This window comes from Genypterus blacodes, unplaced genomic scaffold (assembly GCF_046128005.1).
Source record: "Genypterus blacodes isolate CSIRO-AG114 ecotype Tasmania unplaced genomic scaffold, CSIRO-AGI_Gbla_v1 ptg000087l_1, whole genome shotgun sequence".
In the NCBI taxonomy this organism is placed as follows: Eukaryota; Metazoa; Chordata; class Actinopteri; order Ophidiiformes; family Ophidiidae; genus Genypterus; species Genypterus blacodes.
The window spans coordinates 33,906-57,500 of record NW_027466892.1 but is presented as its reverse complement, the minus strand read 5'-3'; the positions used below and the strand labels follow the sequence as shown (position 1 = coordinate 57,500).

The window sequence follows — 23,595 nt, the reverse complement described above, 5'->3', positions numbered from 1 at the left end:
AAAGTGGAAACAGGTTGTGATGTGTCGTGTTTGTTGCGATTCATTACATTCAAAGGATTCACGGAAGCATTACTACACACACACACACACACACACACACACACACACACACACACACACACACACACACACACACACACACACACACACAGACAGACACGCTGTGCTTTATTCCCTGTCTTTGTTTATGTTGTAATGTACATATATATATATATCTGTGGGACGGAGGTATTGTGTTCCCCTCTCTCTCCCTCTCTCTCTCTCTCTCTCTCTCTCTCTCTCTCCGTGCTGATTGGGCGCTCAGGTTGCTGAGTGAACGCCCTGCAGATTATGTCAGATTGCGTGCAGAAACCAAACCAGCCCAGCCTTTGAACTTCGCCGCTTTTGGCTCGCATTCACGCTCTTCCGCTCATTTCCAAGCCAGGTGCTTGACGACAAACCTCAGAGAGAGAGAGAGAGAGAGAGAGAGAGAGAGCGAGAGAGAGAGCGAGCGAGCGAGCGAGAGTGTGTGTGTGTGTGAGAGAGCGAGAGAAAAATACACTGAATACTTTTACGACTCCTGCAAACTGGCTGCGGAACATTTTGCTTTTTACCTTTGTGGATTTTTCTGCGTGTTGATGTTTGGCAGTGTTGCCCACCGCAGCTCCGACAGAGAGTTAATAAGCGCGCGCACCAGTGTTTAAACAATCTGGATTTAGTCATTTTGAATTGTTTGCCGATTTCCAGACCGAAGCATCCGGAGTGGTATGAGTGCGCTCTGGCAGCGGGACAGGTGAAGCCTTTCTTTCTTTCTTTCGTTCAGATCAGAACTTTTCCTCGTTTTGTGAAACATTGGGGATAAAAGTCAAGCAGCGCAGCTTCACTGTCAAGATGTCAAAGCCCGCCGACCACATCAAGAGACCCATGAACGCCTTCATGGTCTGGTCCCGGGGCCAGAGGAGGAAAATGGCTCAGGAGAACCCCAAAATGCACAACTCCGAGATCAGCAAGAGGCTGGGCGCCGAGTGGAAACTGCTGTCCGAGTCCGAGAAGAGACCCTACATCGACGAGGCCAAGAGGCTGCGGGCTCAGCACATGAAGGAGCACCCCGACTACAAGTACCGGCCCCGGCGCAAGCCCAAGAACCTGCTGAAGAAGGACCGCTACGTCTTCCCTCTGCCTTACCTCGGGGACACGGACCACCTGAAGGGACTGCCCCTCTCCGCCGCGGACTCCCTGCTGGCCGCCTCGGACAAAGCCCGGTCGTTCCTGCCGCACACGTCCGCGCCCTACTCCTTCCTGGACCCGAGTCAGTTCAGCTCCAGCGCCCTCCAGAAGATGACGGAGATGCCCCACACGTTGAGCGCCAGCTCTTTGCCATACGCGTCCTCGTTGGGATACCAGAACGGCGCGTTCGGCACCCTCGGGTGCCCGAGTCAGCACACCCACACCCACCCGTCGCCCACAAACCCGGGCTACGTCGTCCCGTGTAACTGCACCGCCTGGTCAGCGTCCAGTTTACAGCCCCCGGTGGCCTACATACTTTTTCCAGGTATGACCAAGACCGGCATAGACCCGTACTCATCCGCACACGCCGCCGCCATGTAACCCTCAAGACTCCGCTCTCTTTATAACTCACTTGAATACTGAAATGCATGTAAATACATAATGGACTAAAGGCGCGAACATTACTGACGGCCTCGGACGAAAACTTTTTCCACAAATCCAACAAGTTCCTGTGAGCGGAGGGAGGCAGTTTGGTGTAAATGACGGTGACCTGTGAACTGTAAGAAATGTAAATGTTATAACGTTTATGGCCGCCAGATAAAGGAGGCCTGTCACTTTATTTATTGTGTACATTTCAATGCTGATTTGTGTTGATTATTGATAGGCAACTCTTTTATTTTGAAAAATTGGCTCGCTCACGGCCACATTCAAGTAGACGGAATATTTAAGATGACAAAAGATTGAGAGAATCCTTTCCGGCCGCTGTCTCATGGTGCGTTCACGTGCTTCAGTGCTGAGCGTCACGTCTTTGTTTTGAGGAGAACTTCTCTTCTATTTGAATTCATGGAGTTCCATGTGTGTTTTCTATCTAAGCTGTCATGTTCTGGAAAGATCCTGTATCTAGAAAGGTTGAGACCTCCTGCGCTTTGCTCACTGACGAGCAAAGACGTTTCCAATAATAAAGACAATCTGTCTTACACGATATTAACTTGGTGTATTTGTAGCTTATTTAAGAGAAAAGAAACTGTGTTCACCTTTAAACCTGACAGAGGAGAAAATAAGGCGGAATTTAATACATTTAAATTCTAAATGTTTAAAGAGAAACAAATAAATTAAGTTGAAAAATAAACAAGACAGTTTGAAAATGTGGAATTTTCTATTTGTGAGAAAATAATTTCATTTCATTTGTTGCAGTCCAATTAATCAGAAATCCATATTTTTGCTTCTGCCCTTCCTGCGGCTGAGCCTGATTCAGACTGAGCACTTATTAACTTTAACTCACTCTGCAGCATGAAGAAGAATATTTATGTAAATATATAAAATAACGCAGATGCTTTTCCTGCACGTGTGTGCGTGTGTGTGTGTGTGTGTGTGTGTGTGTGTTGTCACTCCGCTCGGCTCCTCTTCGCGCTGGTTGTTGTTGACACTCAGATGAACCGGTTGTGCTGTGTGATATTTGGCGGCGCGGCTCCCTGGAGGGATTCCGCCTTCATTCCTCCCGTCCGACTTGTTTGACTGCTTAATCACTTCAGCAGCGAGGATTCTTCTTAATTACACACACACACGCACACACACACACACACACGCACACACACACACACAAGCTTTGGCTCATGGAACAAACCTGCACATGCGACCAGATCACTTTACTATGACGTCTAACGTGCTGCACACACACACACTGACACACACACACACACACACACATGCATCCCAAACAGGCCTGCATGCATTTGTAATTCATTTGCCAAAAGTTGTTAATGTGCTACACACACACACACACACACACACACACGTCCACGCGTGTGGTAACCTGTATAAACTTGTGAGTGATATTAACAGACTAAACACACTTCCAGCCAAGTCATACAATCAGTGCGAGCTGTGATTAAGGAAACATTGAAGCCTCCTCTGCTCCTTCCTTCCTTCCTTCCTTCCTTCCTTCCTTCCTTCCTTCCTTCCTTCCTTCCTTCCTTCCTTCCTTCCTTCCTTCCCTCCTTCCTTCCTTCCTTCCTTCCCTGGCGCAGCGGCAGGCGGCGCGTTCGCGTTGGACGAATGTAGCAATAATTAAAAATTAATTCACATCCAAATTGTTTACTTATCTGTCAGGAACATGCATGCTGCTGCGAGAAGTTCAGATCCAGCATCATCATCATCATCATCCTCATCATCACCCTGCTCCTGCTCAGCTGCTCCACTGCCCGGGGTGTGTGTGTGTGTGTGATGACAGACTGAACACTTCTTATCTGCTGCTGTAAATGAGGGGGGAATACTTCATTGAACCGAATGTGAAGTTTAACATCACAAACCCTAAAGCGTCCTAATGCAACTTTGAAATGAGACAATTCTAATTACTGTGAGGAGGAGGAGGAGGAGGAGGAGGAGGAGGAGGGAGCAGAGGAAGAGGCCTCGTAGAGTTTCACACTGCAGATAACATGGAGGAGACATGGAGGGTTTAAAAGAGGAAGAAAGTCATGTTTTACCAGGTACACACACACACACACACACACACACACACACACACACACACACACACACACCTGTAATTATCCAGGTTAGTCACGGAGGCTGAGTGCGGCTCTCTCCTCTCTGTCTCTGTCTCTCTCTCTCTGTCTCTCTCTCTCTCTCTCTCTCTCTGTCTCTGTCTCTCTTCTCTCTCTCTCTCTCTCTCTCTCTCTCTCTCTCTCTCTCTCTCTCTCTGTCTCTCTCTCTCTCTCTCTCTCTGTCTCTCTCTCTCTCTCTCTCTCTCTCTGTCTCTCTCTCTGTCTCTCTCTCTCTCTCTCTCTCTCTCTCTCTCTCTCTCTCTCTCCCTCTCTCTCTCTCTCTAACGCCCTGCAATAAATATTCCAAACAATAAACGGCAGCTGAGAGCATAATGGGAGGAAATTATGATTTGAAATTACAGACGTCCTAAATCTCCCCTAACTCTCCCCCCCCTCCCTCCCTCCCTCCCCCTCCTCCCCTGACGGTTTTATTGGAGCACAACAGAGGGAATTCAATCTGCCTTATCTCCCCGGGACTCCTTTCACAGCAGATCAGAGGGAAAAGAGAGGATAATTGTTCTTTATTTTTATTTAATTTAACGCGACAGCCCGCGCTTTCAGGTCATTTATATGCTTCATTTAGTGATAAAAGTCAATGAGGAGGAGGAGGAGGAGGAGGAGGAGGAAGGGGGGGGGGGGGGGGGGGGGGCAGCAGGCCGCTTCTTCTTCTTTCCTCCACAACACTTCAATACAAACTACAGCACAGATGAAACAAGGGAAAGTGTCTGTGTGTGTGTGTGTGTGTGTGTGTGTGGAGGGGGAGGGGGGGGGGGGGGGGGGGCACAAGACAAGACGCGTTTAATTAAAAGCTACGGGTCATTTACATTATTGTCTTTTAATGTTATACCCGGAAATCATCTTCAGTAAATGGAGTTTGATAAGTAGCTGTTGAGAATTCCGTTTTGTGTTTCAGTTTACTAATTTACTAAATCAAGAGACGGTCGATCCCCCGGAGGAGAGAGAGGGATGGAGGGAGAGAGAGAGAGAGAGAGAGAGAGAGAGAGAGAGAGAGGATGGTGCTCACGTGTTCAGTCTTATTCTGATCAAAAGTAGATTTCTGCCTCTTTCTGCTGTCAGCGTCGTGTTGGTAAATTGTTTCGTGGATCCAAACTGATGTCATTGCAGCATATTAATATTAAATAGAGCAGAGGAGAGAGGAGACATCATCACGGCTAAATCCACTCTATCTGAAATTGAATCTGGGCTGTAGCATTCTGACGGAGGGGAAACCAAACCGGACTGTTGTGCTGTTTGAAGACCGGGGCTTTAATTTTGGGGGGTCCATGAAATTTCTCATTTGAAAGAAATGAAATATTGAACGAGCTGATAAAGGAGGAAGAACAAGAAAAGGAGGGAAGGATGAGCTGAGAGAAAAGGAACCGCGCCACACACACACACACACACAACACACACACACACACACACACACACACGGGCCTGCATGGTCAGTCCTCTGGAGTTGACCGGAAGCCGTCACATTATTAAACTGACTGCTTTTTAATCTCTACACTCTCATATCCGACACATTTTCCAAAAAAATTGTTTCGTATCTTTTATAAATCAGTCGTTATTATTTCATTTCAGTTCCTTTGTAAAACATAAAGTCGGATTTTTGGTGCTGTCTTGTTCAGAAGCTCCAAAATAATAATATTCCGTTTACACTCAAACGCATCACACACAGTAACAATGCAAAATCTGCTAAAAACGAAAATTTAATTATTTTAGATTTAAAATCATATTGGCAATAAAACCTTTAGATGTTCAGTATTTATTTTGACCTGAGCCAGTGTGTGTTTGTGTGTGTGTGTGTGTGTGTGTGTGTGGTGTGTGTGGTGTGTGTGACCTTATTGGTAACTTGCTCTTAACTGATTTCTCCAGTTTGTCACATTAGTTAATAATTTATATAATTTTCTTCCCTAAAATTCCACACATTCACATTGTTGGGAAATTTCTTAAGATTTTTCTTTTTCTCTAAATGAATCTCTTCCATGATTTTCCTGTTGTGACTGCAGGCTGACCAGCAGCAGATTGATCAGTGATGATCAGTGTGTTGACAGGTCTGTGGTCCCCCCCCCCCCCCCCCCCAGAGGGAGCTGCTTTATGAAACAGTGTGATGTTGATGTTGCGTTCACTGACCTGCTCCAGCATGTAGATACTTCTCTACTCTGACAGACTGTATTTTGCTTTTATTTATGGCGTTTTTATTGATAGCTGCAGCAGAAGAAGCCGATCTGCCTGTGCAGCCTGTAATTACGCACACACACACACACACACACACACACACACACACACACACACACACACACACACACACACACACACACACACACACTTTCCATTTACACTCTGATCTATGGGGATTCTAATTATTCTGCATGCGCCGCAGACACTTTCAACACACTCTAATGTTTGTCATGATGTAGTTGTGTGTGTGTGTGTGTGTGTGTGTGTGTGATAGCCAGCTTCATTCCACACTTGGTCTTCTTCTCTATATCTCCTCTTTGCATTGTTCCTGTAGCCCAAAGTGTCCAGATGTCAGATCCTGATGTGTCTGTGCTCATTCATTCTGCTGTAATGTATTTTTCAGTCATCAAGTTTATTTCTCCAGACACAGGACTCGCGCTCCATTGATGTGTACGTTAAACGTGATGAGCCGTAGGAGAGCAGAGTTAGTTATGAACATTAAACAGGTCCTGTTGTCTTCATCAGCTGATCATCAGACACACAGACCCTCAGAGGAACCACATAGACGCCCTTTCCTTTAGCTGTAAGATGATAAACAAAGATCTAAAGTTCTGAAACACACGAGGAGTGATCAGCAAGACTGGATCAATAATGTGGCCCAAAGTTATGAGTTTGTAAAAGGTTCTGTGCTTTGATTAAAGACATTTATGCATGGTTTGGGTTTAAATGCTGTTAAATTTGTGAGTGAATGTCTCTGTAGAGCAACCAGGTCATCTCTCCACCTCTACCATCTCTTCAGGACGTCTCCACAAAGTTCACAGTGCTGCAGCTCCATGCCTCATTCCAGAGGACAACACAGAGTGATGAAGAGGAAGAGGAGTATCAGCAGCACGTCCACACACATCTGCTGCTCTGTCTTCAACTCAGGGCAGAAGCAGCATTCATGTCCGTCCACAAAGACTCTAACATGACGACGTCACTGCTCACTGGCTTTGACCTCACAGAGCCGAAACACAGCAACAAAACCTGCAGGGAGAGGAAAGTGAAGAAACACAACTTATCACATTAAGCTGTCGATTCAGGCATGAAGGAACACACACACACACGCGCGCACACACACACACACACACACACACACGCACACACCTGCCTGATTTAGTGCCTTCAGCGTCTGAGGTTGAGGGCAGCAGCAGCAGCAGCAGCAGCAGCCGTCCGAGCCGATGGGATCCCTGGGTAAAGAGGATGCTAATCGTAGCTTCTTGTGCCTGAGCATGTCTTCCTGGGCCAAATGAGATTAGCGGGAGTGGGATACGGCGGAGCGACGTGCGTGGGGTTGTGGAGGTGAAAGGTAAAGGCACTTATCAGGAGGGTTCCCCTCGGGGTCCGGGGCGCCTGACTCAATCAAAACCTTGCACGCACTTCTCAGTGGATTAGACTAATCAGGAAGGAGCAGGGATGTATAGAACACTTATCTGAAAAAAAAACATTGGGCTCTCTTTCCCTTTGAAAAGACCCTACAGAAATGTTTGTTAATTTTATTTATTACAGGATGCTTGTCGCCGTGGCAATCTTCCACGGAATCATTAAAACGTCTCTTCCTCACTGAAGGCACGCAGCCCTGTTTACACGCCACACAGATACTCGGGCCTTTGATGTGCCACACTCCGCCTGTTCACTCTTTGTCATTCTTATTTATATATTTACTGGGATCATTATTTATTTATTTGCAGCATTTGTGCGTCTCCTGCCACAGCAGATCAGACTGATGGAAGGTAGTCAACACAACAAAGAGCCTGAAAGGTATATGCATATTTATTCAGAGGAGTTGAGAGGCAGACGGGCCGCTAGCTGCAGGAAGAGGGAGGAGATAACAGCACACACACACACACACACACACACACACACACACTTCACACTCATGATTACCTTCAAATTAATCTTTATTTCTTGAAGGGATGTAGGATAGTTGACTCGTCTATCATTCATTTAGAGATTAAAAAAGTTATTTAATCAAAGTTTCACTCACTTGTTTGACAAAATAATTCTAAACAAGAGTGTAGAATAAAGCAGAACAAGGATGATGTCATCAAACATGAAGAGTAAAGTACCAGACAGTTTAGATACTTTATTTATTGATCAATCAAAAGAGGGCATTTGATACCCTAACACACTTATATATTATATTATATATTTATAATGGACACAGTTAGTTGTCCATTAATGTTGAGTTCTGAGTTCCTAACCTGGCGAGTCATTAAACTGTGGATCCAAACCTTTAGTGTGTGACAGAGGAACTCATCCAGAGTGACTGAGCCTGATTCTAATGAGCCATTAAGCAGCCTGGGATGTTCAGATGCAGTGCAGTGCTGTGTGTGTGTGTGTGTGTGTGTGTGTGTGTGTGTGTGTGTCCTTGTCCCTGCTCTCACTTCTCTGCTGTCTTGACAGTCCTTTATCATACGTTTTTAAAAAACCTTAAATATATTACAATCACATTTTTATGCCTTTTGGATTATGTTAAAAAAAGCAGTTTTGTCTCATTTTGTTCCTGAACCTTGGCTCAGGGATCAGGAGAGGGAATGAGCAACGCCTCTTTACTCTCATTCAACACTTACAAGCTTTTACACTGAACAGCACTGTTAGCATCACACAGCAGAGCAGTCATGATTATCTCTGTTCATTACAGCAGGAAGTACGACTGAACCTCAAGCAGAGCAGAGCAGCCGGCCAATCAGGTGAGGCGCTGGTAGAGATGTTTGACAGTGAGAGAAGGGAGCAGCATAGAAGAAGAAGCTTGTTTGTGTCACATTCATTCAGTCATTTCATTGTTAAGAGAGTAGAAATGAAGAGACGAGCTCAGGTCATATCAAATTCTAATGACTGACTCTAAGCTTCTACATACGTGTGACGTGTGCTATTAGACAGAAGTCTCTGGTTGAACTAAGTTGAGCTAAAACCAATGTTTCTTCTTCAGGCTACTAGGAAAATAAACCTTATTCCACATGTTACTATTATTAGCTTTGACCAAACTCAGAGTACAGGCTCATTCTCAGACATCTTCATCATCTTCATCATCATCTTCCTCACAGCAGTTTAACCTATGTGTTTGTCATTATTCAACTCATTCCTTGCTCATATTCTTGCAAAATGCACATTTTTTAAAGTTCACTTGCCGCGGCGCCCGGCTCAGGGACGCGCACCAATAACCTACAGCGGCAAAGTGCAAAGTGGCGGTGACTTTTGAAGAGGCGGCGGTGGCCAACGCCGCAGCATTGTGGGGCATTATAGGGGAGGCTTTTGTCTCTGTGGAAAATGTCAAGGCGTAATTGATATTTCTCAGTGGGGCCTTTATCTGTGTGCCATGTTTCAGGTTCTGTGATCTGGATTCAAGCTGACCTTTACCACTGCTCTGCTGCCTCGCTCCGCTTTCTGGGCCCCACTGAAAATAGCTCAATAGGATTTCAATGGGGTGTCTTTCATTTGAGACAATCTTCCCTTCCTTTCCCCCAGCCGTCCTCTTTGACCATGGCTATTTATTTTTTTGAGATCCAACTTTTCAGGATGTTTTTGATGTGAGATTGACTCCCGACGCTTTGTCCTCTGGGTGTGAGAGCCGGCCTGAGCTCCTGCAGCACCACAGAGGCTCTGCTGCTGCTGCTTCTGCTGCTTCTGCTGCTTCTGCTGCTTCTGCTCCTTCTGCTGCTTCTGCTGCTTCTGCTGCTTCTGCTCCTTCTGCTCCTTCTGCTGCTTCTGCTCCTTCTGCTGCTTCTGCTGCTTCTGCTCCTTCTGCTGCTTCTGCTGCTTCTGCTCCTTCTGCTGCTTCTGCTTCTTCTGCCTTCATTTCACATCCTCAAAATACCAAGCTAACTAAATAAAGGTTTGTTTGTGAGTGGATGACAGAGCAGCTGTTCCTAGGTGTTACACAGTGTTTTAGTATTCAGTCAATGTGCAAAAAGGCTGAGTGACATTAATGTGACACCATTCAGTGCTTCAGCTCTCTTCATTGATTCCTACAATAAGAAGCTCTTATTCCCTCCCCTCTTTACAGTGAATATGTTCATGTTGGTGATGATCTTGTTCTCTTTGGTTGGTGCTGATGTTTGAGTCTGACTCTGTGACTCGAGTCTTCATCTTTAACTCTTTAATGAGTCTATAAATCTCACCAAGGCTTACAAACTGAAACTATGAGAGTTCTTTTCTCGCTGCCTGGTTTGTTGTCTCTGTAAACAGAAACATTACAGGCCCAGAGTTTAGCAGAGGCTGATTGAAATACGCAGACAGCTTCAACAACTTGTCTGTAACCTTTGCTGTATATCAAACATATGAACTCTGGCTGCCTGCTGCAGACGCTGACAGCATGCTGTAAGTTACACACCTCAGCTTTAATGCACTTTACACCTCCACCTACCACACACACACACACACACACACACACACAGCACAGCAGGGACACCGTCTATGGTCAGGTGTGCATGTGTGTGTGTGTGTGTGTGTTTATTGCCTATTCCTCTTAACCAAACTACTTCTACTACCAATTTCAAAGTATTCAGCTTGTATTGATTTCAGCTCCCAGTGTGTTTGTGGGTGGAGATGCTGCAGCAAAGATGGAGATCAGGTTTCCTGTTTGAATTAGATTCACTTTGTGCCATTGTGTTGCACTCAGACGTCTCAGCCTTTTGTCTCCTTTACTTCATATGGAGCAGGTTTAAAGCAAATCTATAAGATCAAGGTTGAAGTATTTTAAACATTGATGATCCAGCAGTGATGAATGAATGAATCTTCCCTTCCGTTAGATACAGGAGAGAACACTGACAGATGCTTGTTCATGTTGTCTCATTGTGTAGTAAAATGTCTCAGCTCCTTTCAAATGCAAAACTATGCTTCATATATGATTTGGTTGAGTGAATCCAATTACGGACTTTAATTTCTGAACGATTTGCTGTTGAAACATATTCCTGGCAAGGAATTCACTCAGAGTCTTGTACTTGTGAATGTTCTAGACTGAACAGATAGAAGGGGAAAGCACACAAACCAGAATGGGGCTTTTAGAACTTAAGTGAAAATCAGCCAACCTCTGTGAAGTGTAGCTGATGGCCTTGCAGTAGTGTGTCATTAGCATTCATTAAAGTCCTATAAGCCAGAGTAATTACAGGCCCAAGTGCAGGGAGGAATACCAGTTTACACTGATGGTAATTTGATTTGCATCTACGCTAATAACTTCTTTTGTGCGTGTTTATGTGCCGTGTCAGAACACAAGTGCCATTTGGCTGCAGGCTGTATGAAGCAAAGAAGCCTTTTAAAATTCTGAGATTGAGTTGCTGTTGCTGCTTTCAGCACTCCAAGCTCTCAATCTGCTGCTAAAGCGCTCAGATTAGCATGATCACAGAACAAGTGACTCTGCATTTCTCCATGACATGAATGAAATGTGGGTCAGGAGAAGTCCAGGAACATTGGACACATTATTCATGAAGTGTGTGTGGATCCCGGTTCCCCTTCCTCTCTGCAGGCAGCCTGTGTGTGCAGAGAGGCAGTCTGTCTCCGCTGCACCTCACGGGAGCATGCCTATGTTCCCTCAGCCCTATGTTCCCTCAGCCCTATGTTCCCTCAGCCCAAAGGCCCCACAGCCCTATGTTCCCTCATTTCTAAGATTTTTTTCTAAATTAGGCCCTATGTTCCCTCAGCCCTATGTTCCCTAACCCTTACCCTAACCCTAACCCCTTAGAAATGAGGGAACCTAGGGCCTAATTTTGAAAAAAATCTTAGAAATGAGGGAACATAGGGCTGTGGGACCATTGGGCTGAGGGAACATAGGGCTGACCCCCACCTCACACTTTACTCTCTACGTCTCCTCTCCTTGTTTCAGTTTCACCATTAACTGATTGTTGGTGGGAGTTGTTAAAGGTCATTCAAGTCAACGCCCATGTTGCCACAAGTTGGACGGCTTGTATCCTGTTCTGCAACTGCAGCAGCACTCCCTGAGGGAGAGAATACCTGTGGTGTCTGCCAGTATCTTGAAAGCTTCAGAGCTCCCTCCTCTGATGACTGACTGAGAATAGTGAAGCATTCCCCAAAGCTGATGAGGTCACAGGGTTAAGACTATGCTTTTGTGATGGCACAATAACATCCTATTTACCTGGCTAACACCAGACTTTGTCTTTGGTCCTGGGTTGTGATGAGGAAACACCTGTGTACCTTCATTCACTGGAAATAGAGGCTCAACGTTCAGATTCGCTTGGTTCCACTCCAGCGGCCCCTAACTGTGACGCCTGTGGGCTCCTTATGTGCTCACGGTGTTGCTCTCCAATGGAAATATTTCAACAACAGCTTTGCACTTGGTCCTGGGTTTGTGATGAGCTCTACAGATTCTGGCAGAAACACCTGGGAAACACATGTGTACCTTCATTCACCTGGAGGTCACAGGAAAGGCAAATATTAGCAAAGACTCTTTCAGCTGATGACGCCCCGGTCCTTCCTCCTGCTCCTTTGTTTGTCGCGTCCTTGGATCATTTGTGTCACAGAATAATAAATCTGCCACAAATCATCTGCACACATCTTCATCTTGTCAGCTGGTCAACCTGCTGATGTGAGAGGGTTAATAATAACACTGTTGGCTTGTTTGGTAGCGATGCTGTCTCCAGGCGATGCTCCCACACATTTCATATCTATGAAGAAGAAGCCAACAGTGTCACATGCCACTAAATCAATAAACAGTCTTAACCTGTCATATGAAGGAATTCTGTGATTTCCACTTCCCCGCCCACTTTGCCTGCATGTTTATCTGTCAGTAAGGCTAAGATAACATTCAGCAGAAGCAGTCCCTCTGTTTTAGCTGAGGACCAGAATATATGGTGAAGGACAAGATAATCCTCCTGTTCTTCCTGTTGTTCTCCGGTGTTTCATCCCTAAGTATAGTTTGATGAAGCTGCGTCGTCTCTTTACTCTGGGCGGTCATTTGAGATCTTGAGGCCAGATCTCAAAGCCACCTGATAGCCGGGCCCCGGAGCCCTGCCTCTTCCCTTTACCCTCTCTCCTAATCCGCTGCTAATGGTTAGCAATGGAGGCCCAGAGGAAGATTCAGCCGCTGGTGTGTGGAAATCCCTGCTGGTGAAGGAGTGTCGCGCTTGAGGAAGTGCTCAGCCAAGCGCACCAGAGACAGCGAAGGGACTCTCATGCCATGTGCACCACATGCTCAAGGTGACCCGGCAAGACACATTTAGCAAACACACACACACACACAACTACACACACATGTACACACACATACACACACCAAGAATGTGCTTAAACAGGAACACACACATTTTGATTGTGATCAGGGGCCAAAGCTGCTCTGTGAAAAGGGATCGCTTCGTCTGAAAAGGTTCCAAATCTCTGTCACATGGTTGCAGGTGAATTTAATTTGTTCTGTCCCCTCAGCTGTCAGAGCAGCTATGACTTCTGCTGTAGTCTGAGATGAGGACACGCTTCAAGCCCCCGACAAGAATCACTTTAGAGGGAGAGATACTTTACATTACGATGGAGACGCAGTGCAGAAACAAAAGACCTGGAGGCGCCGGAGCTCAGCTGGAGGGACGCATGGGACACACGGCAACATGTGACACACGGCAACATGTGACACACAACAACATGTGACACACGGCAACATGTAACACACAACAACATGTGACACACGGCAACATGTAACACACAACAACATGTAACACACAACAACATGTGACACACAACAACATGTAACACACAACAACATGTAACACACAACAACATGTAACACACAACAACATGTGACACACGGCAACATGTAACACACAACAACATGTAACACACAACAACATGTGACACACGGCAACATGTGACAGTCAGACTGAGCTCAGCTTTATAGAGTTTACACTTCATCATATGGAAACAGATTTAGAGCTGTGTTCTTCCTCCCTGCAGTGCTCCGGCCTGTTTGTCTTTGATGGATGACATCATGTCATTATTTCACTGGCTTACACCTCATTTAGAATGATTTTCCCACTCACTTAAGTGAGTCATGAAACGGGCAGAGCACCTCACAGTTGCAGCCTCAGGGCCCAAGGTCATGTGTAGAAGAGCGGATGCTATTAGTTAATGTCTCCATAAGTGTCCCGGGGTCAGCCTGTGACCCTACATGTGTGTGAGCAGGATCCTGGTGTCAGCGCCACACAATGGCTGCATGACAGGGGGGGGGGCTGATATGGTCCAGGTCACTGCCACAGGCCTACATCTGACCTTTGACCCCGCAGAGCTGTCATCACACACGCTAAACCCCAAATCAACCCTTAGCTTTAGTTTGCATCATGTTAGAATCTGAACAGGTTGAGATGAAAATTGTATTTGTTTCCCAAACAATGAATGAAAGAGAGAGAGAGAGAGAGAGAGAGAGAGAGAGAGAGAGAGAGAGAGAGAGAGAGAGAGAGAGAGAGGGCGTCTTCTCTCTGAGTGTGTGTTTGAGCTGACAGGCTGGGAAACAACCAGGGGACTCTTTGAAATGCATTTGCGTATAAGGGGTGTGTGTGTGTGTGTGTGTGTGTGTGTGTGTGTGTGTGTGTGTGTGTGTGTGATTTGCATGGAACTACATGTCTGTGTGCGCTCATAAAAACACCAATTTAGGATTTTATTCTTCTGGAGCAAAGTCTGTTTCACAGCCGCCTCCTTAGATTGAAATGAACGTCATAATGGGAAAAAGAGAGAGGTGCTAATCTCAATGAAGAAAAGGCTAAAAAGAAGATTGATATTAATATCAAATCAGGGCGTGTGTGTGGGAGAGGCAGTGTAGCGCGAAATGCTCAATCTAAACCACAGGGCATCGATGGAGGAAGCACTAAATGTGGACTGACCTCCTTAACCCATGCAGCAGGATCCTTTTTGCTGTAATAAATAATAGAGGCTCGGTTGGGTCAAGCAAGCAGCAGTAGATGCCCTCTCCTCCCACATGAGGGCTCCTCGCTGATCACCCCTGAAGACACAATGCACAATGTGTCCCAGAAGCCTCCATGAATTATTGATGCTTGATGAGAGTGGAGCAAGACAATCTCTCAACTTCTAACTTGGTGGCAATGTGAAAGTGAGATTGCAGGTGCTGGAGTCTGCGGCGGCGGCGGCGGCGGCGGCGGAAGCGCAGCCTGCAGGTTAATTGTGGTTAAGCATCATTTGTGTGCACGCAGCGTGATTGCTACCCAGCACAGCTGAGATGAGGCTGACCTGAGTCGGGCGCTTTCAAATTGGTTCTCCACACAGATTTGGTCTGACCTATTAAATTCTGAATTCCAGCTCAATCTACCAAATGTCCATGTTCTCGCTAAAATCGCATACTTACTCAACCTGCCTGCATGTTCCCCCGGTGTGTGCTTATTCCTCTCCTGCTCTCACACCAGAGCCTCCACACACACACACACACACACACACACACACGCAGAGCAAACATGTACAGATCAGAAACAATTCCCATGCAGTGTCACATTACAGCCTAAATGTGTGTAGTATCCTAAACACAGATTATCTGGGTGGCTGATCTTGATTGTCTTCCCCTTTTGCTCCCAGGTGGCAGAACGCGGCCCACATGTTTGCACAGGCACAGCAGCGCTCCCTCGGGGGGCAACGCTGCTGCAGCTAAACCCTCTGATGCCTCTGATCACAGAGCTGTGTGCGTGTGTGTGTGTGTGTGTCTGTTTATCACACACACACACACACACACACGCAGGCACACACAGGCACAGATTGAAGGTACAGTTGATAGACTATACCACACCTTATTATGCCATAAAAAGATTGAGATAGCCTGATTTGTTGTGATGTTAATCTGCGTCATGGAAACATAGAATGCAGGTTGACCTCACACACTCCTGTGTCCTCATGCTGGCTGGTAATCAGACATGAAACCTAATCTAGCTGTTGGTAATAATAGATATAATATGTTGATAAAGTAATGAACAATAAAGTAGCATTAGTGTCTTTGTGTTGTGAAAGCTGACTGATTTGCCATCAGTTGGATCCATGACAGTTCTTTATTGATGCCTTGGGGCCAGACGACAAAATGATGAATAGAGAGGAAGTAATCAGACGCACTCTGGAGATGTACCATAGATACTCTCTCTCTCTCTCTCTCTCTCTCTCTCTCTCCCTCTCTCTCTCTCTCTGTCTCTCTCTCTCTCTCTCTCTCTCTCTCTCTCTCTCTCTCTCTCTCTCTCTGCAGCAACATGTAACTATGGGATTATTATATTATCATCATTAAAAAGCTACTTCTCAAAGAAAAGAAAAGAAATGACCTGGATGTTGCCTATTTTCTCATTTCCTGTTCAAATAATGCAGAGATTACTGTAAATATGTGAAAGTGGGGTTGATTAAGATGAATTGTTCAGAGATAATGTGGCTGTGCTAAGTGCTCCATTACAAAGGAGGCGTTTGAGTTCCACATGATTCTCTCTGTCTCAGCCTTTTATCTGTCAGTCTGACGCTGGGCTGTGGTTTGTGTCGGGATGTTGGTGCCCAAGGTTAAACACATTCAGTCTGCGCTCAGGCGGCAGTTTGCTCAGCTCACACAATTAAAGAAAATTAAAGTTGTTTTCTCCCAAACATAATTACAGGGTATGAAATGAGTCAGAGCCGAATGTTGGAGTCTTAACAATGGCTGAGGAAAAACTTGTTCATCCGATTGTAACTGCCAGAACATCGTCGCCCTGTGGAGAGACGGAGTGAGACAAACACACACACACACACACACACACACACACACACACACAGAAAATAAATCCAAATTCATCTCCTCATTCTTTCATTCTTTCATTCCTGTGTCACTCACTTTTTAAGTTGCTGTTATCTTCTTCTTCTCTGCTGTAAAGCTGTATGGTATTTTTTTGGGGGGGGGGGGGGGGGATGCTGGATGCCAAAGATTTCCTCTTATTGTGATCCATAACCTGCTGCTAGTAAACAGCTGCCGACTAAACTTTCTTCCCCCAACTCCACCTTTCCCTGTGAGTGAGTAAATAGAAACAAGGACGCAGGAACAGCGTGAGCTTGTTTCGCCCTGTGGGGGGATTGGCCCAGGAAAAATATGTCTGCAATCAGGATTGAATCAAACAGATAATAAGTGTTTAAGAATCAGTGAACCCTACGGAGCGGCTCCCCTTTTATCTGATGCAGCTATCGGTTGTCTTTTCTTTATCAGCTGTGATGCCACACAGCAGCACGGCAGAGGGAAAGTGCTTGGCTGCAGTGCCCTCTGGTGGCTGCCTGGGACCCTGCTGAGCTGAAGAGTGAGGTCTGTGAGAGCTCAGAGACGGCTAAACCTCAGATCAAATATAAAACACACACATGCAGATATAAAGACAGCATCATTACCTCGTCTTCATCAGTTTCAAACCATCAGTGAAGGCAGTACGGCCACACAAATACGCAATATTCACACACATTTCAATGACAAATCCTGCTTCCATAGTTGTACTTCAGTTTAAGTGAAATGAAGTGAAGCAGAGTGAAGAAGGTCCTTGTCAGAGTTATTGATACATTATTGTGTAGCTGCTAAATGTTACTTCATGAATATCTACAATATCATTGGTTTGGGTGTAAGTCTACATATCCACAGTTTGGGATCTGTTTGGGATTCATTTGTGAAGGATAATCTCTTTATATGACGTCTAATATTCACTATGGCGTGCAAAGTTTGTTACCTGTGTGAGCAAAATGTTATGGGTTGTCATGGCTGCCACACCGTTTCTCTCTCATTCAAGCCAACATTCATGATCATCAAACACTGACAATATAGATGTTTTGAGGAGGTAAATGAATAATAAGTGTTAAAGTTATGTGTTGTTAGAAAACAAAGCACATGGTAGTCAACTCTCAGTAGTCAGCTGATGTAAGAAGGCACCTGGAAGTGACTCTAGTTTAGTAATCCATAAAACAGCTGAGGCACAGTAAGCACATCAGTGTCTAATATGTGGAGGAGCTTCTCTATGTGTTCATTCTATATGGCGCCAGTCTACAAGCTATGAGACTAAACTATCAACCAAAAAGGCTCCAACTTCCCCTCAAACATGCAGTGACCTAGTTTAGATGTGATTTGCGGGTGCAGCACTCAGTGGGTTTTCCACCTCGGAGCGGCTGGGCGGTCAGCTGGCTCTGAAGTCCTGCAGGTCCACAGCCAGCCCTGTTTAGATCCTGAGCTTTTGTCCACTCGCTGGCCAAATGAGCCTTTCCCCTGCTATGGGGATGAGAGGACAGGAGATAGGATTATGTGATGACTTGTGTTCAGCAATGATGAACAAGCCCTCGTTAGCGAGCTCTTTAATGTGGGGACAGATAGCGCGCTCATTAGCTCTAGTAATGACCACTTCACAGTGTATTGCTGCTCTAATTGGGTGTTTTGTTCTCTTCGGGCTCAGCGCTGCGAGTGGAAGACAACTCCCTCATTCCCTTCCAAGAAGTGTGCTATCGCTGTCTACCTTACTGTCTACTTCCTCTCACTCTTCCTCTCACAATCGATCATGCACGAGGACGCAGCGTATTTGCGGTCACCCGGTCTGTGTGAAGGAGACGAGGCAGATTAGAACAGTCAGCTCCCGGAAGCCTAGACTAAAGGGACCGGATGAGTCTGTGAGGGAGCCCGGGACTCTCACTCTCCCTGTAGCCAGGGCAACAGAGGTTTCAACTCAATTGTGCTTCTGTTGATTAATTCAGTTATGCAGCAGTAATATTTTTTGAAGATATTGAACGATATGATGGAACACTAGAATATGACAAAGCTAAGATCTCACCTTTGATGGAGGGAATATGAGTCGCTCCCAGCATCAAAAGCTCTAATCATATCATATTCTCTGAACATAAAAGCCTCTCTGCTTTCCCCATTTTATTTCCTGTGCTGTAGTGATATGTCATGTCAATCGTTATATTATGCACAAGTGCTTTCTTTTTTATTGTGAATTCTCCAACGGGTGGGACATTTGATATGGAGGCTCAGAGGATTCTGATGCCCTTCTATTTTCCTTGATTTCGTTACCAGTGGGACATTTTTGCCTCCACATTCTTTCATGTGGCTTCCTTCTCTGAAAGTAAGTTGTTTATTCCCTGTGATGACTATCTCCACCTCAAAAATATCTCCTGAAAGGACTTCTGAGCAAAATCTGTCCAAGCCTGCTCCTTTTAAATCTAAGGCTTGGGTAGAATCCTACAATGGCTTAGACTCCTTGGAGGAGGCAGCTTTCTTTTACGCTCTTTCTCCATTCCAGTCATCTTTGTGATACTTGTGAACACACAGCTTTATGACAAGAAGCTAACTTAAATCAATTTAAAACAGCTTTTGAAATGCCTTTCGATATGCTATTGTATTTACTTGAAAAAGGAATGAAAAGAAAAATCTGAATTGTAACATCTGTCATATTGGGAACCCCCCTCCCGTGCAGCTTTCGTCACACACACAATGAGGTATTGATCGATTCAAGTCCATTTAGGTTTTTGAAATAAATATAAAAAGCTCTAATCTATCCAGGCTAGAAAGCAGAGAAAGCAGGGAGAAAGAATCGGAGGGCCTGCAGGCAAACAAACGCATTAAAGACATCCAGAGCACAGAGGCAGCCAAGCTATGCTAAGCCAGCCGGATGATTCATTTAAGCACGTCTCTCGTCTCTGTAAGCGGTGCTCTCATTGTTGCCGGGCTGTGTACACTGCAGTGAACAGCAGCTTTAAGTGGGAAGAACTGCAGTGGTCATTCTTTGGAACGACAGTAAAAACTATCAAAGTTTGCGGTGTGAAGCAGCGGCAGCAGCAGCAGCAGCAGCAGCAGCCGCTCGGTTGATGAGGGTAGCAGGATTCCAGACGGCAGCCTGAGAGGATCAAGTGCCACTGGAACGCACAGGAGGAACGGAGCGTGAAAAAGACCTGAGCCTCGTGTCCCCAGTCGTATCTCAGAGACCATCGGCTTTGTGCTGAATGCGACTCCAGACCCCTCAAGTGACATCTTAGTATGAACAGAGCGGGAGAATTGCACTGAAACACCTCTTTGCAGAAGCCAACCTGAGCTACAAGCAAATCCTTTTAATCCAGTACAGTAAACTTAAGGACTGACCATTGGTAAGCCCTGGAGAAGAGAGAAGTATTAATAAGATGTCACCAGGCTTACTCATTCTATGATTTCCACAGACACTTAACTGCCATGGCGAGAGGCAGGGGAGGGCTGGGGGGATGAGTGCTCACCCCTGATCTTTACCCCTCTTAAAGTAGTCGGGAAAATGGAGGCAGGCAGGGGATTATGGAGTGCAGTAATTGTGGAGAGATGTTGGAGTCAGGATGCAGCGTTTCTGCTGGATTAAGACAAGAAGACAGGCTAATCTTGGATTGGGAGAGGAGACACAAGGGTCGGAGTTGTTCTGGAGCCCCGCGGCCATTTGGAAAGCTTAAGTGGCAAAGAAGACGCTTATCCATACTGTACCTCTCTGGAACAGAAACACGACTCCCTTCACTACCAAGCAATGCACGCCATGTTTACACCTCCGTCCAAATAAGTTACATTTAGGCTTCCAGTGTGATCGCTTGTGCTAATGCACGTGAACGGGATAAACTCGGATATTTAGAGGAAACAGTGGCTTCTCTCTGCTTGTTTTGTTGCTTTGACATTCAGCAGCCCTTGATTCTTCTAAGTAATAATGATTGTGATGGAAAACGCTGTCAAAATGCATTTTCCTTACCTATTTTCCAAGACTTAGTCCATGCGTCTGTGGCTGCACACAGTCCCCGGAGCTTCCTCCCTCCAGTTTGTTGTTATGTTTCCATTGTCTCCCTGAGGGGAGGTGACCCCGTGTCTGTTGGTTGTATCAGCAGCCCTGCATTGTACTCAGGGGGGGATTTAGACTCTCAAAGCATCTTCCCGCAGCAGCTTTCCCAGCAAACACCCCAAGTGGTATCTCGCCTTTTCTCTCGTTCAGACATTAATCTTGCTCTACCCTTCTACATCAAAAATGCATGTATTGTGAGGAAGCGCTAATGTTTGCCTCCTATTCACTATATATACACATATATGTATTTTTGTGTCTGAGGGAATCAGTCGACTGCATTGTTCCCAAATCATTGTAATATCTATTTAGAGTGGCAACAGCAGCGAGTGCCTGTGCTCAGTATTCATGGAGCATAAACCAGCCTTAAGACTTAGAAAAGCTGAAAGGGCTTATCCCTATATTCTTAAACTCCCCTCTTTTATGTTGGTCTTAGGCATTAAGGATAGGATTGTGAATAGCAATTGTTCAACTGCTGCACTGAGAGTGAGTGTGTATATGTGGGTGGGGGGGGGGGGGGGGGGGGGGGGGGGGGGGTTTATTCCACCGCAAAATCCTTTCCTTTTCTTCCATTTCTTTTCCAGCCGTAAATATTAACTGTGTTCTTAACTCTTAGCGCTGTATAGGACAGAGTAATGTGCTTTTAAGGATATATTATGTGAAAGATTTTCCGCTGCATACACTGCTGCTTCAAATAAGAAAAGGCTATTTTATGGAGTCTGAAAACAAATTTGCCACGGCAGAAGAGAAAGAAAAAGATGAGAAAAGAAGAAGAAAAAATAGATACAACTTTGCAGTATCAAGTTGTCAGCAGACAATGAAAGAAAGATTTCAAGGGGTTGGAAGAATGATTGCTCCTCTTTTTCCTCATAGCTATGTTTCTAATCCGTGCTCTGCCTTTCTTCCCTCAGCGTGTCGCTTCAATGCGTTTCTAAAGCTCCGTTTATACGCCACAATCAAATATCACCATAGAAGTTTAGTGCTTCAGCTGAAGAAAGTTGCTCTGTCATTGAGCTGTGAGCTGTGAGCTGTCGCTGTCCTGCCGCCATCACAGCGGCACAGGAAGTGAACACAGCGCCCACAAGTCTCACCGTTTTGTGTTTGGATCATTCATTATTGTGTTTGCGTATTACTGTAAGACTGGAAGGTTTTATAAAGCTTTGTCTGAATCAGTAACAGCATTTTGCCGTCAGTTATTGTGGTTATAAAAACACCAAGATACTTTGTATCAATACGCTACCATTTCAGCTAACTACAACCTAGCATTGCTGCTTGTGGTTGAGAGTCATAGCAGCAGGACATCAACATCAACTGACAGATGTCCTGTTCACTATGTTACATTTCACAATTAAAGGAAATATAATATTTCATCTAAACAGGCGAGTAGGCTTAAACTTTGTCTACGTAGCAGCACAGATGCTAGGCTAGCAGAGTCATTTTTACAGCAGAAGCTTATAAGTAATGATACATCCAGTTTAAATTGATATACAGTTTGAAATGATTGTCTTTCTGTGATCAGCAGCCAGATAGTGAGTGTCTTACCTGTGCTGAATGTGAGATAATGGTGTAATGATGTGACACTCAGGCTCAGTCGGCTGTTAGCTGCTGTCAGAACGTTCTCCCTCATCTCATCTGTCCTCATATCAATACAAACCAGATCTGCTATTCAGATGAATTGAGAAAATCATTGCAATGCTCTGTTAAGTGCAATCAAGTGTCTTTAATCAAAATAGAGAGCGGCACATGGGAGATGATTACAGTGGCAGCTAGTTGTGTTGATATCAAATAAGAGCTTCTGAAACCTTAAGGATGAGTTAGCAGGAAGCAAATTGCTCCTAATTGTCAGGAGGATAAATTGTGACTGTGAGCGTTTGTAATTCTGTCAGCCACAATTCAGCCCCTCATCTCCATTCATCTTGGGCTGAAGTGCTTTAATTGAGAGGGTGAACTGGTAATAGAAATAAGGACCCAATGTGGATATTTTAATCAGCACTGACTTCTGTACCGGGCCAGAAATGAGGCTGCACACAGCGGAGCAGCAGGCCATCCATCTCCAGAGCCTCAGGTGGAGATGGAGGAGTGGCAGGTCCATTGGATGTGACAGTCGCTCAGGGGGGCTAATGGCTCACCACTCATGCTTATTGGGATTTATGCTTCCCATCAAAAACAATCAGGTTCCCCGTCTGAATCAGCAGCACTTCAGACAGTGTGAGAGGTTAGAGCAGTGCTGTTCCTGTGCTGACCTCTGATAACACTACACACACACACACACACACACACACACACACACACACACACACACACACACACACACACACACACACACACACACACACACACATGAAGATAGCCCCCACAGTCTGCTACTTCATAAATAGACCAATGGGAGTATTTGTAAGTGTGGACACCAGGGGACAGATCTGCATGTCTGCATGTTTGGCTGCAGGATATTTGGTGTGGTTGCATATGCTAACTTCTCCATATTCTAATTTGTCCTTGTCATGTTTATCATTAATCTTTGGCCCTGGTTTGCCTGAGACATAGTGATTTGTTGAGATGTCTCTAGGGAGAACTAAAGACATTCTCCAATATGATAATGGCATTATGCTTGCCTCAGTGAAATGTGTCATATAAATTATACATTATCAGTGAATACATGCATCATATGGAGATATGACAGTCCTCAGTCTACAGCCAAACACACCGATATGTCACTTATAATACATTTCCGTGATCCCTGGGCTTCTATCAGAGCCCATCTCAGGTCTTTGATTATAATACATATTCAGCCGCGGAGGTTTTGTATGCAGGCGCATGGCTGAAGTCCTCCCAGAACATCAGTGATAAAGTGTGATAATTTATTATTTTATCAAGCAGTTTAC

At 45.3% G+C, this 23,595-nt stretch overlaps 1 protein-coding gene across 1 annotated transcript; it reads left to right on the top strand.

Moving 5' to 3' along the window:
* Positions 1–365: 365 nt before the first annotated feature.
* sox14 (SRY-box transcription factor 14) lies at positions 366–1,876 on the top strand. The gene has a single exon (XM_076158774.1). It carries the CDS (start codon positions 871–873, stop codon positions 1,585–1,587), a length of 717 nt encoding a protein of 238 aa, XP_076014889.1. The 5' UTR covers positions 366–870; the 3' UTR covers positions 1,588–1,876.
* Positions 1,877–23,595: the final 21,719 nt, after the last annotated feature.